Source organism: Anabrus simplex, chromosome 1 (genome assembly GCF_040414725.1).
Source record: "Anabrus simplex isolate iqAnaSimp1 chromosome 1, ASM4041472v1, whole genome shotgun sequence".
Classification (NCBI taxonomy): domain Eukaryota; kingdom Metazoa; phylum Arthropoda; class Insecta; order Orthoptera; family Tettigoniidae; genus Anabrus; species Anabrus simplex.
Genome location: NC_090265.1, coordinates 888,305,584 through 888,324,733, shown reverse-complemented (window position 1 = coordinate 888,324,733; position 19,150 = coordinate 888,305,584). Strand labels below are relative to the sequence as shown.

General features: G+C 37.2%; 1 protein-coding gene across 2 annotated transcripts in view; it reads left to right on the top strand.

The window, feature by feature from the left end:
• The window catches only part of Cth (Cystathionine gamma-lyase), a 664,174-nt gene that overhangs the window by 60,006 nt on the left and 585,018 nt on the right, over positions 1 to 19,150 (top strand). For both annotated transcript variants that reach the window (XM_068225275.1, XM_067136552.2), the window contains one exon: positions 6,809 to 7,228. In XM_068225275.1, coding sequence (XP_068081376.1) covers positions 6,809 to 7,228 — 420 coding nt within the window. The remainder of the gene's footprint in view (positions 1 to 6,808; positions 7,229 to 19,150) is intronic.

Here is a 19,150-nt window from a genome sequence, read left to right as displayed (position 1 = left end):
TCCTTGGAAACAACTTGGCGAACGAAATGGAATTCGATGGGGAGCTATCAGTATTTAATGGGGCTTATGGAAGAAAAAGGTAGAACTGGCTGAGTCAGCAAAGAGGATGCATCGGGATGTGCTAGGAGTAAGTGAATTTGGGTAAGGGGAGATAATGAGGAAGAGATAGGAAATTATAAAGTGTACTTGACAGGTGTTAGAAAGGGAAGGGCAGAGTCTGGGGTAGGGCTCTTTATCAGGAATACCATTGCACGCAACATAGTTTCTGTTAGGCACGTAAATGAGCGAATGATATGGGTAGATTTGTCAGTGGGAGGAATTAGGACAAGAATTGTGTCCGTGTATTCACCATGTGAGGGTGCAGATGAGGATGAAGTTGACAAGTTTTATGAAGCATTGAATGACATCATGGTCAGGGTGAACAGCAAGGATAGAATAGTGCTAATGGGTGATTTCAATGCGAGAGTTGGGAATAGAACTGAAGGATATGAAAGGGTGATTGGTAAATGTGGGGAAGATATGGAAGCTAACGGGAATGGGAAGCATTTGCTGGACTTCTGTGCTAGTATGGGTTTAGATGTTACGAATACATTCTTCAAGCATAAGGCTATTCACCGCTACACATGGGAGGCTAGGGGTACCAGATCCATAATAGACTACATCTTAACAGACTTTGAATTCAGGAAATCTGTTAGGAATGTACGAGTTTTTCGCGGATTTTTGATGATACAGACCACTATCTGATCTGTAGTGAACTAAGTATCCCTAGGCCTAGGGTAGAGAAAGTGAAATCTGTCTGCAAAGGAATAAGGGTAGAAAGTCTCCAGGACGAGGAAATTAGACAGAAGTACATGGATATGATTAGTGAGAAGTTTCGAAAAGTAGACAGTAAGCAGGTTCAGGATATAGAAAGTGAATGGGTGGCATACAGGGATGCTGTTGTAGAAATAGAAAGGGAATGCCTAGGAACAACTGTGTGTAAAGATGGGAAAAGGTGAACATCTTGGTGGAATGATGAAGTGAGAGCAGCCTGTAAACGTAAAAAGAAGGCTTATCAGAAATGGCTCCAAACAAGGGCCAAGGCAGATATGGATTGGTATGTAGATGAAAGAAACAGAGCAAAACAAATAGTTGTTGAATCCAAAAAGAAGTCATGGGAAGATTTTGGTAATAACCTGGAAAGGCTAGGTCAAGCAGCAGGGAAACCTTTCTGGACAATAATGAAGAATCTTAGGAAGGGAGTGAAAAAGGAAATGAACAGTGTTTTGAGTAATTCAGGTGAACTCATAATAGATCCCAGGGAATCACTGGAGAGGTGGAGGGAATATTTTGAACATCTTCTCAATGTAAAAGGAAATCATCCTGGTGGTGTTGCAAACAGCCAAGCTCATGGGGAGGAGGAAAATGATGTTGGTGAAATTATGCTTGAGGAAGTGGAAAGGATAGTAAATAAACTCCATTGTCATTAGGCAGCAGGAATAGATGAAATTAGACCTGAAATGGTGAAGTACAGTGGGAAGGCAGGGATGAAATGGCTTCATAGAGTAGTAAAATTAGCGTGGAGTGTTGGTAAGGTACCTTCAGATTGGACAAAAGCAGTAATTGCACCTATCTATAAGCAAAGGAACAGGAAGGATTGCAACAACTATCGAGGTATCTCATTGATTAGTATACCAGGCAAAGTATTCACTGGCATCCTGGAAGGGAGGGTGCAATCAGTCGTTGAGAGGAAGTTGGATGAAAACCAGTGTGGTTTCAGACCACAGAGAGGCTGTCAGGATCAGATTTTCAGTATGCGCCAGGTAATTGAAAAATGCTACGAGAGGAATAGGCAGTTGTGTTTATGTTTCGTAGATCTAGAGAAAGCATATGACAGGGTACCAAGGGAAAAGATGTTCGCCATACTGGGGGACTATGGAATTAAAGGTAGATTATTAAAATCAATCAAAGGCATTTATGTTGACAATTGGGCTTCAGTGAGAATTGATGGTAGAATGAGTTCTTGGTTCAGGGTACTTACCAGAGTTAGACAAGACTGTAATCTTTCACCTTTGCTGTTCATAGTTTACATGGATCATCTGCTGAAAGGTATAAAATGGCAGGGAGGGATTCAGTTAGGTGGAAATGTAGTAAGCAGTTTGGCCTATGCTGACAACTTGGTCTTAATGGCAGACTGTGCAGAAAGCCTGCAGTCTAACATCTTGGAACTTGAAAATAGGTGCAATGAGTATGGTATGAAAATTAGCCCCTCGAAGACTAAATTGATGTCAGTAGGTAAGAAATTCAACAGAATCAAATGTTGGATTGGTGATACAAAGCTAGAACAGGTCGATAATTTCAAGTATTTAGGTTGTGTGTTCTCCCAGGATGGTAATATAATAAGTGAGATTGAATCAAGGTGTAGTAAAGCTAATGCAGTGAGCTCGCAGTTGCAATCAGCAGTATTCTGTAAGAAGGAAGTCAGCTCCCAGACGAAACTATCTTTACATCGGTCTGTTTTCAGACCAACTTTGCTTTACAGGAGCGAAAGCTGGGTGGACTCAGGATATCTTATTCATAAGTTAGAAGTAACAGACATGAAAGTAGCGAGAATGATTGCTGGTACAAACAGGTGGGAACAATGGCAGGAGGGTACTCAGAATGAGGAGATAAAGGCTAATTTAGGAATGAACTCCATGGATGAAGCTGTACACATACACCGGCTTCAGTGGTGGGGTCATGTGAGGCAAATGGAGGAGGATAGGTTACCTAGGAGAGTAATGGACTCTGTTATGGAGGGTAAGAGAAGTAGAGGGAGACCAAGACGACGATGGTTAGACTCGGTTTCTAACGATTTAAAGATAAGAGGTATAGAACTAAATGAGGCCACAACACTAGTTGCAAATCGAGGATTGTGGCGACGTTTAGTAAATTCTCAGAGGTTTGCAGACTGAACGCTGGAAGGCATAACAGTCTATAATGATAATGTATGTATGTATGTATGTATGTATGTATGTATGTATGTATGTATGTATGTATGTATGTATGTGTGTATGTATGTATGTATGTATGTATGTACAAAATTATTTATATCGTAGACTGTAGTTCCTTATTCTCAGACTTTACATACCGATTTTCACTAAATTTTGTTTACCCATTTTCTCGTGACTCGGCGCTGATTTGGACTTAGTAACAAAAATCCAAATTCATGAATATCTTCGATTATATGCGGTACGGTAACAATGTATAAGACATAAGTGATCGGAAATTTAATAACTTCTTACGTAAATACTACTAACTTACGACATAAGTTATGTTAGTTATGTAGTATTGATACGACCACTAATAACATAAATAACTTATTTGAGAATTACATTTCAGACCTTCCCCTAAACTACCATTTCACTCAGCGTGATTAAAATAATTTATAGTCTAGATTGTAGTGGTTCATCACCCGACTTTACATTCCGATTTTCATTAAATTCTCTTCAGCCGTTTTCTCATGATGCGTGTACATACAGGCAGACAGACAGACAGACAGACAGACAGACAGACAGACAGACAGACAGACAGACAGACAGACAGACAGACAGACAGACAGAAATTACGGAAAAGTAAAAAAATGCATTTTCTTTTTACTGTGGACATGACCGATACAGAAATACCATTTTCAAATTCTGAGCAATGTACAGACAAAACTCTTATTTTATATATATAGATAGATTTATCGATACGACCACTAATAACATAAATAACTTATTTGAGAATTACATTTCAGGCCTCCCCCTAAACTACCATTTCACTCAGCGTGAATAAAATAATTTATAGCCAAGCTTGTAGTGGTTCATCACCCGACATTACATAGCGATTTTCATTAAATTCTCTTCAGCCGTTTTCTATTGATGCGTGTACAGACAGACAGACAGACAGACAGACAGACAGACAGACAGACAGACAGACAGACAGACAGACAGACAGAAATTACGGAAAAGTAAAAAACGTATTTTCTTTTTACTGTGGACATGACCGATACAGAAATACCATTTTCAAATTCTGAGCAATGTACAGACAAAACTCTTATTTTATATATATAGATAGATTTATCGATACGACCACTAATAACATAAATAACTTATTTGAGAATTACATTTCAGGCCTTCCCCTAAACTACCATTTCACTCAGCGTGAATGAAATAATTTATAGCCAAGCTTGTACTGGTTCATCACCCGACATTACATACCGATTTTCATTAAATTCTCTTCAGCCGTTTTCTATTGATGCGTGTACAATCATACTTACAGACAGACAGACAGACAGACAGACAGACAGACAGACAGACAGACAGACAGACAGACAGACAGACAGACAGACAGACAGACAGACAGACAGACAGAAATTACGGAAAAGTAAAAAATGCATTTCTTTGTTACTCTGGACATGAAGATACAGAAATACCATTCATTTCAAATTCTGAGCTATGCACAGGCAAAACACTTATTTTATATATAGATTACATTTCAGGCCTTCCCCTAAACTACCATTTCACTCAGTGTGAATAACATTATTGATAGCCTAGATTATAGCGACCTATTCCTGGACTTTGCATACTAATTTTCGTGAAGATACGACCACTAATAAAATAAATATTTGACAATTAAATTTTAGGCCTTCCCCTAAACTACCATTTTTCTCAGTGTGTATAGCCTATATTATAACGACTTATTTTCCATCTTTATCTAGCGATTTTCATTAAGACACGACCACTAACAACATAAATATTTGAGAATTAAATTTCAGGCCTTCCCCTAAACTACCATTTCACTCAGCATGATTAAAATAATTTATAGTCTAGATTGTAGCGGTTCATCACCTGACTTTACATTCCGATTTTCATAAAATTCTCTTCAGCCATTTTCTCGTGATGCGTGTACATACATACATACATACATACATACAGACAGACAGACAGACAGGCAGACAGACAGACAGACAGACAGACAGACAGACAGACAGACAGACAGACAGACATTACGGAAAAGTAAAAAATGCATTTTCTTTTTACTGTGTACATGACCGATACAGAAATACCATTCTTTTCAAATTCTGAGCAATGTACAGCCAAAAGTCTTATTTTATATACATAGATATGATCTTTCCTAATTTTAAAGACACCACACAAACTTATTCGTCTACTGGTGTCATTCCACGCAATCTCTCCACCGACAGCTCAGAACGTACCACTTAAGAAACAATGTTAGGTTCAATGGTCCACCCAATCAGTACACCTCACTTTACAAGTGAAAACTATTTAAAATAGAAACATCCTGGAATATGTTTCATCTCATTTGAGACTTCATCAGCCATAACGTCCCATAGTAGATTACAAAGCTCATTGTTGCTGTCTAGTAATTGAAAAACAAAAATGGAAGAACTCATGTCCTTTATGAACCATCTGAGAATACACTGAAGATAAAATATACACATTATTTACACAAAATTGTCCTCACTTCATGCAAAAATTTCTATCTTCAATGTTAAAATTTGAAACATTTCTTGAAACATGACATGCCACCCATAACGTCTCATAACAGAATACAATACTCATTGTTGCTGTCTAGTAATTTAAAAACAGAAGAACCCATGTCCTTTATGAACTGTTGAGAATAACTGAAGACAAATATGCACACTATTTACAATAAAATAGTTCAACACTTCTTGTAAAAAATCTTAAATTTTGAATGATCTTTCTTGAAAATATTACATGCAGTGTTGGTAGCTGGTAGTTTCAGTGTGCTGAATGAGGGAGATTGAAATTCTGGCTTCGGAATAGGAATGGGACCAAATCCACATCGGAATATTTAAAAGCTTTAACTGCCAGTTTCTCCTCAGCGTGATCTTATTACCCAATTTATGGGTTTCAACTGACAGTACTCATGTGACATTCATGATTATGTGAATGCTGACATTTTATAGAGGCACTTTCCACAGACTCAACTAATTAAATGTGATGAATATGACATTCATAAAAATACTATTTTATCCTATGTGAATGTCATTAGAAGTAATTTTAAGAATTTATACCTGTAGTGACATCACCAATGTAAATTTTACTTTTTTAAGACACATCAAATATCACAACGCAATTCTTGAGCCTATCACCCAATTTTTATGTGTAAGTTTTGTCATTGTTTTATGTATACACATAGAGAGTCTAATGTGGTGTTAATTTTTAGTTGTAAGTGGCTGAGGATGATCATTATATGTCTGAAACTAGTACCACTATATAATAATATATATAAAGAGTCACATATCAGTTAATATGTATTGATTAGATGGAATCCTTATGTCTATCCATTGTAATCTGTCATTGTGTTTACTCTATTAAGTGTTCCTTTGGATGTTCCCAAAATACCTGAAAATGTATTAAAATGAGGGGCAGATAATGGAAGTATAGTATAGGAGAAAATAGTTGAATTTAGACATCACAGATCTCTTTTCTTTTAGTCACCTACTTGCTATCTATGAAATGTCAAGTTATTCAGGGAAACTACGAGTAGAATATGGCAGAGATTTAAGCCTTCATAGCAATGGAAGATGAAGACAGCATGTACCGGTACTTTGTTCCACAAAAATATGTTATATGAACCAGTTTCCTTCCTCTTCTTTTATAAACTGTATAAGAAGTGCTTGTGTCTCATCTTGGCATTTTTCCACAGCTGAAATATTTTTCTTTGCAGTTCTACTTCTCTTTAGAATACCAGAGAAATTTGATATTAAAGAATGTGTCTCAACATTTATTGTATTGTATTCTGGTTGCATTATTTGCAGGGTTTTGAATATGGACGAAGTGGGAATCCTTCAAGAGAAGTTCTAGAGCAATGTCTGTCTTCACTTGATAATGGAAAATATGGACTCTGCTTCTCATCAGGGCTTGCTGCTGCTACAACTGTGATCAGTCTCCTCAGTGCTGGTGATCACATTGTTGTTATGGACGATCTGTATGGTGGAACATATGAACTCCTCACTGAAGTTATAGAACGGAGGGACATTACATTTACCTTTGTTGATGCTAGATATCCTGAGAGAGTTGCTAGTGCAATTCAAAGAAATACCAGAATGGTGTGGATTGAGACTCCTACAAATCCTTTAATGGGAATAGTGGACATCAAACAAGTTTCGGAGATTGTACATGCTTACGAAGAAATCATTCTGGTTGTGGATAATACTTTCTTAAGTTCTTACTTCCAGGTAATCACATATTGGTAATACAGTAATTTTACTGATATTCATATAGTCTAATAATGAAATTAAACATTAATAATGGAACCAATATTATGCAAATATGGTATCATGCTCTTACCAAGTAACATTATATCTATTTTAAAATATGGTACCAAATTATTCATCAAGCCATATGTAAGAAATTGCGTATTGTATTTCTGCACTCAGTTCTCAAATTTCTAAATGCTCACATGCCATAAAATGACATTTATGCCAGTTCTATGTTATCACTTCCTTTTGACAATCATATCATAAAATACTGAGTTCATCAGTTTAAAAATTAAATTATTATTAATATTCTGTATCTAGCCACTAGCCATTGTTTTGTAAATCTACAGTACTTCTGTCTATTTTCTCCTGTAGCCTACAGTTGAGTGAGTGAATTTTGCTAATGGGGTGGTATTTTTTTTTTAACTTTTCAGCTGCTTATATCAAAAGTAACACACTTTCAAAGAAAACAAATATGGCAAATGTTTGAGGTGGAAGAACAATAGCATTAGTTGCTTTTTATTTACTGACCATTTTCATGGTAATTTCAAGATCAGCTCAGGTTTTTAAAAGTGATTTTATTAGATTCTGGTCTTAAGCAAAAAACCAACAACTTTTGTCTGAAATATTTTTCATTAAACCAACCATTATTTTATAAAGTATTTAAGAAGATGAAAAACATTATTGCATGCTAATACTTTGAAAGATTAATTTAGATTTAATCTGTTAACATATAATAAAATAAATAAAAACAAAAATTCAGTTTAAACACAAAAGTTAATTTCTGTGTTTACCTTTCTCATAATCGTAATATGCAAAATGGAAATTGCTTTTATGAATAGCTGTTCATCATTAATCAATGTTACAAGAATTACTACAAGTGCTCAAAATGTTTTCCATTTCATGTTATACAAAAATTAAGTATCTTTTCAAAAGCCCATCTAATTCTGAAACACGCATTTTGCAAAATTTCTTGCCAGCTGTGGTTATCCTTTGTTGGAGTTCTTCAATTTTAGCAGGCTATGATTTAAAAATGACTGATTTTAAGTGCCTTCATAGAAAGAAATCTAAGGGGCTTAAATCAGGGGATCTTTTAGGCCATTCAGTATTCTCTTTCAACCAAACCATCTATTAGGGAATGTTTTATTGAGTGACTGTCAAACATTCAGGGTATAATGTGGTGATGCTCTATCTTGCCGGAATGTAAGAAAGTTTTCATTTAAAGGAACTCTACCATTTTTATTTTCTTGATTTTTAATTTCTTCATTAATCCCATAACGTGTTTAAGTATGTAGCACCGGTGAGATTTTCCTCAAAAAACAATGGACCTAGAATACCTGCCCGGATATTTATTTTCCTCTGCCACTGTGTATAGTCTTCTCTCAAAATACATGGTTTATTACCACTCCAGTACCTACAATTGTGTCAATTTACAGAATGGTTAAGGTAAAATTTTCGCTCATCAAAAAATGCAAATATTTTTTAGTAATTCAGGTGATTCTCCTAGCCCCTCCAACATTATCTTGCAAAATTTGACTCTTTGTTGAAAACAATCTTCAGTCAATTTTTTATGTATTTCAAGTTTTTAAGGATGAAACTTCTGTACATCGAGAACTGTACATATTGAACTCATTGAAATTCCAATGTAATAAAAAATAATCGTATGGCCTCAGCTACCATGTGCAAACATTTTAATTTGATGCCATCTGGCTGTCTGCTCATCAATTTTGACATTTTGTTTTACTGTAGGTCCACTAGATGGCAGACCGAGTAAACCAAAACTCTCTTGGGTGTCTATGGTTGAGATTTTAATGAATTTTATCGGGTAAACACCAAATGTGTCACCAGAGATCTTTTACATACCGACATCATATGACATGGAGTGTCAAATGGACTTTTTTCCGCCCTTCAAAAATCCGATTACCTCTGCTGGGTTTGAACCCGCTCTCCACCGCTGATTAATTACAATAAACAATGTTTTATTATAAACCATCTATTCAATACATTAAAATATTACTACATTTAGAGTTTTGCCATTAATATAAACTTATAAGCAGGACATGTTTCGCTCAGCCAATCTAGAATCTAAAATCTCAAAGGTTGGTTTATGTTTACAACTAATGAATTAAAATGGAATTAAAATTAAATGAATTAAAATGGAGCATAGTTAACAGGGTTGTGATTCGACGAACCATGTAGCAATAAGTTTTTAATTTACAACTAATGACTTAAAAATCATTTGTATATTTTACAATTTTAAATTTTTTTTACTAATATCATAGAAGGCAAATTATTGGTAGCATGCCATATTAACTAGAACTTAATAGTGGAAAAGTTGATAAAAATACATTCATTTAAAATTATGGTAGAATAAGTTTGCTCTCAAATATTTACATACATTTGGTATGTCTAAAATCCTGAAGAATGACTTGTAATTCAATCTTAAGAACTTATGATTAGGTCATAGATATTTAAAGTTTAAAACATGAGATCGGGCTAAACGTTTATGTTATCCTTTGAGGATAAGAGTCTATGAAATTCTAAGATTTCGTCATCTTGTTGATTGTAACATGTGACAGGTTAAACTTTAGTCTTTACGAAGTTTGAACTTTTGTTGTCATTTGACATTGGTGATGTTGTTGATTGAGTATGTATTTGTTGACATAAATGACCAAAGCTTTGAAGCAATGAATTAAAATGGAGCATAGTTAAAAGGGTCGTGATTCGACGAACAATGTAGCTACAAGTTTTAAATTTACAACTAATGACTATTTGTACATTTTGTACATTTTGTACATTTTACAATCTTAAACTTATTTTACTAGAAGTTTTCTAATTTAGACAACACTAGACAGACAAGCAGTAATTGGAGGGACATGCCAACAAGTGATAGTCTATTTAACAACTCTCAACTCGTACTTGCACATAACAAGACTGTAAGACGTTCTTTCACAACTTTTCCACCAGTACCATGATTTCCTATGAAATAGAAAGTTTTTCCGGGTAAAGCATGGAAAAATAATCCAATTCCATCAGCATTCAATATATTTTCCGGAGAATATCGGTCTATGATTAAAGGTATTTTTTCTTGCTAGTTTTCAACTATCTCCATATTAACACTGGATGATTCTCTGCAAATCACTCTGAAGTTGATACCATGTCACTTTCTGAATCTTTCTACAGTAGCCAACCATTCGAGGCTTTGAAATCTCCAATACCTAATTCTGCCACGAATTCTAAGGCTTTCGCTTTTATCATTGGTACTGATAGAGACTTCTTATTTTACCAAACCACTCTAGCATTCCTTGTTGATGAGAGCTCCACTACCACTTTGAAACAGTTTAATGCACTTTTCATTGCCATTTAAATGCCATTTTTCACTAGTTCTTGATTTTTCACAATTTCAGCTGCCTGTGTCTTTCCAATCTTGAACACTTTGGACAGTTTACACACACCACACTTCTCACATTTATAGTAGTCTATTATGCCTACCTTTTCTTTAAGAGTTAAAAACTTCCCCAAAGCCGTGTTAAAACACACCAACTTACTAATGTAAAACTGAACACATCAAAATCCCAGAGTCAATTAAAAGTAATCTGACAGTGAAAGTATGAATTCCAGTGATGTCGAGCATGTCACATCACACAACTTCCAGGAGTGAAAGCATAGCTTAGTGTTGCCTTCTATGAATGTGTACAACTTGCACCACAAGTTACAGTCAATTCTTGGAAGTACTGCCCGTACAAAAAAGTAAGCAAATACTGTACAGGACAAACATTTTTTGAAAAAAAGAAGTGTACGTTAGGAGAGGTTTAGTTGGAATTTCTAGTGGCTATGGTGTGTCCATGCCCATAATGGAGGGTGTCCTTACAAAAGGGGTAAATTACTCATACACAACATGGGATTTAATTATGGACCTAGAAAGCGTCCACTAAGCAGGGGTGTCCGCTGGTGAGAGGTGTCCATTTAGGCAGGTTTTACTGTACCCATTTTGATGTATATTTTAATAAAGATGATTTTTTGTAATAAGTCTGCAGATTTAATTATTTAAAATATTTTATTTTATTTACCATTGTTTTCTTAGTATACTCTATCCATCAGGACTGCTTAGTACTTGGGGAGTCTTGCAAATAAAAAAATAATGAATAGGAACTGTTCCTGTTTGTCTAATTTCTCAGCTAAGTCATGTACCTAAGTATGAAACTTCTACCAGAAGGTCTTTCATTGAATATATGAACTGTCTGTCTTGCACATTGATTCATAGACCCATAAATGAAAACAATTTCAACTCTGTCTTGTAAAGTATACACCATGACGAGCACCTGAACATCCTCTTGCTAGAGTATTTCAGTATGTACCAATAGCTAACTTAATCATTCACAGTTGTTAAACTATTAACTGTTTGTTTACATTTATGGGAAAGGTAACCAAATAACTTAATTTCTGTGTTTCAACAATATTTGTGTTTTGTTAAATGCAAACAAATTAAATTAAGTTGGTCTTTCAAAGTACTAGTTTTAATAATGGTTTTCAACCTCCTTAAATATGTTATAAAATAACAGTCAGTTTAGTAGAATGTTACAAACTAAAGTTGCTTGCTTTTTTGTGTAAAACCAGAATGATTAAAAAATTGGGGTTCTCATTTTAAAAGTTTGAGTTAACCTAAAAAAAAAACCTTCGAAACCTTCTCTAACAAATGTAACTAATATCATTGTTTCTTTCCCTCTTCAAATGAAGAACCATTTGCTATATGTTGTTTCCTAGCTTTCAAGATAAGCAGGTGGAAAGTTGAAAAGAACACCGTGTATGTATAGGAAACAGATGGAGAGCAGTGACTTACCATCAACAACATGTGGATAGAGTACACATAAGACCATCCTATAAATATACGGTATTGCTCCTGTTAGCTTTCTTACCTGAGCATTCATTACTAACTCTTACTATTACATGTAGAGTATTCAGTACCAACATGGCAATGTTCTCTTCTCTACTTGTTAATCCTGCCAGGATTTTGTCACTGTCAGGAATTATTCTATGCATTTTTTATTTATGTTACTTTCATTAAGCTTTCATTTTTTTATATCTGAAATTTTAAAATGTAAATTTATGTCATTATTTTGTTGTGGTGCAGGACTTTCCAGGAACATCCTCAATGGAGATGAACCACATCTACCCACATTTAAAATCACACACCAGCCCTCTTTCCCATCTTAAATTTCTGGCAGTATTGGGGATTAAACCCAGGCCTCCAAGGACAACAGCTACCGGCAATAATGCTAATTGCTACAATATGAAGGTGGCCACATCTGAATTGATACCATTAGGTAACATCATCATCATTATTTAACTGTCTCCAGTTTCCAGGGTGTGGTGCAAGAGCGCTTTCCAATTATATCTATGCAAGTACACTTCTTCTTCAACATTACACAATTTCACTCCACTTCCATGCAGATAATCTTTTCTTTGGGAGATCCATCGTGTGCTTGGTCTGCCCCTAGGTCGCTTTCCCTCCAGATCTTTGTCAAACCATTTTCGTTGCTACCCTCTTCAGATCCATTCTCTTCAAATGACCAAACCATCTCAATCTTGATGCTGCTAGAATTTTGTTGAGTGGCTTCACTTGGATGTCTTCGCGGACCTTTTCATTCTAGATATGATCTCATCTCATTTTCTGCAGCATTGACTCAGGAATTTCATTTCTGCAGCCTGGAGTCTGCTGTTATCCCTTCTGTTAATGGTGCAAGTTTCCAGACCTATGTTATTATTGGTACAAAGTAGGCCTGACACAAAGTTAGATATTAAAGGAATTTGGCGGTACCAGAGGAGGCTCCTGACTTGGTGATACAAGTGAGCTTCTGTCTGAATCCTATTGGTGATTTCATCTGAGCAACAGCCATCTCGAGTTACAATACTGCCAAGGTATTGGACTGACAACTTCTGCTACCTTCTTTCCATTCAGCATAATATTCATACGGTACTTTTTCTTTGCCTGCTAACTTTCATGGCTACCATCTTCATAGGGCTAATTTTTAGTCCAAACACCTTAAAATGGTTGTTCCAGGCATCTAGTTTCTGCTATACTTCATCCTCTGTGCAACCCCAAACTACCACATCATCTGCGAAAGCCAATGCCTTGAAATCAGTACTGACACACTTTTGTTTCATCCTCTTTATGATTTCGTCCATTACAGAGATGAATAGCAGTGGCGACAATGCAAGTAACAAACCAATCTGAATATCTGCTCCCTATTTGGACACAGCTCTGACAATGGGTATACAGCATTTTCACTTTTCTGATAAGAATCTGGAACATTTCTTCTTGATAGACAATCCTAGATCTTGTCCCTAGGAACGCTGTCATAAGCCTTTTCAAGTTCCAAGAAGACAAAGACGATATCTCGTCCTTTCTCCCAGTATTTCTCTATGATCATCCTAACACAAAAGATGAGGTCAGTAGTTATTCTATCACCCCTAAATCCATACTGTTCTTCTTCTAGCTGAGGCTTAATGATGTTTCTGAGCCATTTATCAATAATTTTCTCCATATGCTTTAATCCATGAGACAGGAGTGTGATTCCTCTGCAGTTGCTACATTGACGTCTGCTTCCCTTTTTGAAGAGGGGAACTATAATCCTGTAATGGCCACTCACCAAATTATGGCTGCCATTATCATGAACTCCACTTGTCTTGCTCTACTCGCCACTATCAACACTCATGTAATCGGCCTTGTACATTCGCTGCGGCCTCGCTTACTGCCTAATCTGTTGGACAGCTCATCGCATAGTAATCTACCACTGGGTTACATCACTCGCTGTGTCACTATCTGATGTTTCTCAAACCCATGTGCGCTTCCTTCATGAACTTTCTATGATGGTATAAATTCGTCTCCTGATCCCTCGGTCTTCAGTCCAGCTCTGATACCGAGTGAGGCTGGAGGGTCGTCCAACGGGTTCCCAGTATTCTGCTGGGAAACTCTGTTTATTTTTGACTGCACTGGGTGAACAACAGAGTACTTTATTAATTATTATTATTATTATTGTTTGCCTAGTGGACTTGGGCAATCAGGGCTCTAAACTTACCTTCGTCTCCATGGCTGGTTTCAGTTTACATGAGTGTTTCTTTTTAACAAAATAATGGCATCCAATTAATCAGTAGACTCAAGAGTTTTTAATGATTGAACATGAGGCCTGGACTCAACAACCTTACTATGAAGTGACTTTGTACTCTACATCTCAAAGTGCTTAGGCAATGCCCACTGTTGCGATCCCTGTCCTGGTCCCTCCCCATTGCCCTCCTTCTCTTCTTGTTTATTTCAAAACTGTGTTCATTTATCCCGTTCCGCTGAGGCTTGCAGTTTACTATGTCCTTTTGAATTGCCTCAATTAATTTAACATTTTTTAAATGGTCTAGGGATTTCTTGTAAATACGTTATTCAAAATGATTGTTCTATTACCGTACCATGTTACAGAATGTTGAGTTTTGTTTTGGTAATCTTTCAAGTAGAAAGAATATATAGTCTTGATTAAACTTTATTATTGTTCTTCTTATTCCTTCCACTTATCTCTCATTGGTCCCAGCCTGTTTCTTATCGGACAGCTTGTCAATATATCTTTAAAATAGTTATTAAGTCGTGTGGATTGGTACCTTCTATGAATTGCTGCTTATAAAGGTATGTTTGGTTCTATATATTTCAAAAATATCATAACAGTCCTCTTTGTCTAATCTTCTGGAACCTTACCTTCCTTCCAAATGGCATTCATAACTCTGAACAACCAATTGTCCAGAAATTCCTGCAGCCTTTATCGTGTCAACACTCACTTCATTGCTGCCAGGTAATTTGCCTTTCTGCATGTTCTTTAAAGCATTTTCAACCTCTGACCAGGTCAAGGGAGGCTCACTTTTACTCTTCTCACTCTCAGCTTCTGAACCTTCTCCTTCCTTCTCCATTGCATCTTTTCCATTATGTAACTGTGCAAAATAGTTCCTCATCACTTGTCTTATGTCTGTCTCTTTCCATATACAACTGTTCCATCCTAATTTTCTGTAGCTTTCACTGGCACATATGGTTTTCTTCTATTTTGCATAATGCTGTACAAGTGCTTCTTCTTGTTTTTTGCTATCCTTTTCTAATCTGGCAGTGAAATCCAACCAACATTTTTCTTTCTCCAATTTGATTAATCTCTTAGCTTTAAGTTTCAAGTCTCTGTACTTCTGATCTAATTCTCTCAGTCTGATATAATTTTTTCTTACACCCTTCTGGTTCTCCTTGTCCTTATCTTTCCTAGCCATATTCCTTTCCTTTATCACTTTCTGGATAGTGGCATTCCCCCAAGGGGTTCCTTTCTCCTTTACTTTGGTGCTTGTTTTACCAACTATATCGACTACAGTGCTCAACATTATTTTTGAAAATCCATTCTTCTTGGCCTGCTCTCAAGTCATCATGTGGTAGATTGTCTTTGATTTCTGCTGTATGCTTACTTTTTCTCAGTATATTCTAGATCCCAAACCTTTACCTTTGGTGGTTAGGTAACCTCTTTTGTACAAAATGGAGATTGAACCAAGAACAGTAGAAATTACAAGATTTTTTTTTTTAACTCTGAGCTTGTAAGACATTATAGACAGTTATGCTTTTATGCTTTCAGCCTGCAAGCCTCTGTGGGTGAACTAGATTCTTATGTCTTTCACATTCAGTCTGAAGTCTCTGTGAGTTAACTATTATCAGCACACTTTTTCTGGATAGATTTATATCCTGGTGCTGAATTGGTAGACCTTGGCAATCTTCGAGATTCTACAAAAATGTTTCTAGAGAATGGTGCTTAGACAGACTCACTGCCAAAATTTGGTACTACATACAAGTGTGAATAACTGTTTTCTAAGAGGAAATTATGCATAATTCAGATCTGTTTTTGTCATGTTGCACCATTTGCGAGCATTGTCCAACCATGGAATCCTCCTTCCCCCAGATCCTCTTCTCCCATTGATCTTTCCTTGCAAGAAACCAGGAATGAGTTGGCTGGAAAATTTATAGTGTCCAATGATGGACCATTTATATTGGTATTATAAATTTACTCATTCGGAACAATTATTCAGCATCTACATCATCTGATGGCCAAGCAGGCATCAATTTTTGATAATGGGACAATGTCTCTCATAGTGCATTGGCACTGCCGGTGGCTACAATTAGCCTACGCAGTGGCCTCCACGGTGTGCGCTATCCAGCGTCTTGGTAGGTGTGCTGGGTGCCAACTGATGAGCCCGGCCTGGCACACGGGGGCGAAACGCTGGCAACCAGGAATGAGTTGGCTGGAAAATTTATAGTGTCCAATAATGGACCATTTATATTGGTATTATAAATTTACTCATTCGGAACAATTATTCTGATTCCCTATGGGAATCAGCATCTACATCATCTGATGGCCAAGCAGGCATCAATTTTTGATAATGAGACAATGTCTCTCATAGTGCATTGGCACTGCCGGTGGCTACAATTAGCCTATGCAGTGGCCTCCACGGTGTGCGCTATCCAGCGTCTTGGTAGGTGTGCTGGGTGCCAACTGATGAGCCCGGCCTGGCACACGGGGGCAAAACGCTGGCAACCAGGAATGAGTTGGCTGGAAAATTTATAGTGTCCAATAATGGACCATTTATATTGGTATTATAAATTTACTCATTCGGAACAATTATTCTGATTCCCTATGGGAATCAGCATCTACATCATCTGATGGCCAAGCAGGCATCAATTTTTGATAATGAGACAATGTCTCTCATAGTGCATTGGCACTGCCGGTGGTTACAATTAGCCTACGCAGTGGCCTCCATGGTGTGCGCTATCCAGCGTCTTGGTAGGTGTGCTGGGTGCCAACTGATGAGTCCGGCCTGGCACACGGGGTCGAAATGCTGGCAACCAGGAATGAGTTGGCTGGAAAATTTATAGTGTCCAATAACGGACCATTTACATCTCCCTTTAGAAAAGGGCAATACCAACTAATGCTTGACACATATGTAAAGGTATTCATGATCAGCTGATGATGACTATTTAAAGTCAGAACCGGTCCTGTAAGCTGATTCTTACAATAATAAAATTGTATTGATAAGGTGAAACCTTATCTTGTCTATACATACATGAACTCATACAACTCAATACGGAAATGAAACTAGTAAATCAAGAACCAACATATGGGCAATCAGTACAATTTGATGGACCTTTCCAGGTATACAGCCTTCCAGGTGGTAACTTCAACCATGTATTTGTGATTAGCTTTTCCTCTCTTCAAAATCCCACCAAATGATCTCCTCTTGGGTTTCTGCAACCAAGATGGAAGGGGCCCCCCACTATATTATCTTCTTTGCCCTGACTTATTATTGCATTAAGGTCCATTATGAGGGGTAACTCAATGCTTTTTTTTTTTTTTAAACTTCTTTGATTTGAGCAGAAAAGTCTTCGACTTCGACATCACTTTTGTCACCAGTCGATGCATAAACTTGGATGATATTGATGGGGAAGGGTTTCGTGTGCAGCTCGATCCTGAAGATCTTACCTGAGTGAGGGAATACAGCAGATGACAGACAGCTGCATTCATTTGTGGACAATGAATCCCACACCACTCGGATGATTTCTGTCATCATTCTCGGCATAGTAAACCTTCCAGTCATTCACCTCATATTCTCTGCTACCCTCCTCCCATATCTTACTGATGACCAAAACATCATCATCCAATTGCCTCATTTCTTGAATCATATTTTGGATCTTTCCTGCATTGCACGCACTCCTGACATTCCAGGTGCATATTTTCAAGGCTGGCTGGGGGTAGGGATTGTTAGCACCCTCAGATCATTTAAGGTCTGCCTGAGACTCAGGGTCATGGTTATTGGTTTTCCAGACATGACGATTGTTATGCAGTGGTCTCCCATTGCCTTCTGCTTCATTCAATCTCTGCCCAGAGTTGTTCAGTCTCCAACCCATGGGAATATATTCTCCTCTTTGACCCAAAGCTGGTACTGATTGAGCTGCTGCCTTCAACCAAATGGGTTATAGTGGCGTTTCGTCCAACAGTGCGACAATTACCCTCCCTGAGAGGCTCATCCGCCAAAAGCCATTGGCCCCCCAGGGGTGACGAGTTATTTAGTGCCGCCCAATGCTTGGCGTTGAGGCACTGGAAGTACAGTCTACTCCATTCTGTAGGAGGATTACCTTCCTTCCTTCATCAGTTCAGTCAAATAGAACTCTTGGTTACTCCATGGATCATGTGTTGCCATTCAGCTCTCCTTCTTGCAGCCTCCTTAATTTTGGCAATAGACATAACAGTGTTGCATTTGATGTCATCTAACCAATGCAATCTTGGCTGTCCAGATCTTCTTTTACCATCTATCATTCCTAGTATGACATCCCTTTCCAGGGAAGTGCTTTTCATTATGTGGCCAAAGTAAGATAGCCTTTGCCTCTCTACCATGCCTTCAAGGGAGACTTTTGGCTTCAGCTGATTTAAGATGCTCTTATTACTAATTCTGGCTGTCCACAGCATTCTCAGCATACGTCACCAACACCAGAAGTCAAAAGCATGGATCCTTCTCCTGCCAGCTTTCTTTAACATCCATGTTTGCATCCATAGGTGGCAATGGGGAAGACCAGTAGACCAGCTGACTAGTTTGCATTTAGTTGTTTTACTGATGCCTCTACTTTTCAATATTTTATTCATATTCATCATTGTGTTCCTTCCAAGTGTTGTGCTTGTTGTTTAAAGGGGCCTAACATCGAAGGTCATCGGCCCTCTTCCAAGTGTCAACTTCTATTTGATCTTAGAGTAGCAGTCGCTTCCTCAATCAATTTTAGACTACATCAATTTCCTTGTTAATTTTAATCTTAATATATGGGTTTTCTGCTGCCCCCAAGATCTTTGTTTT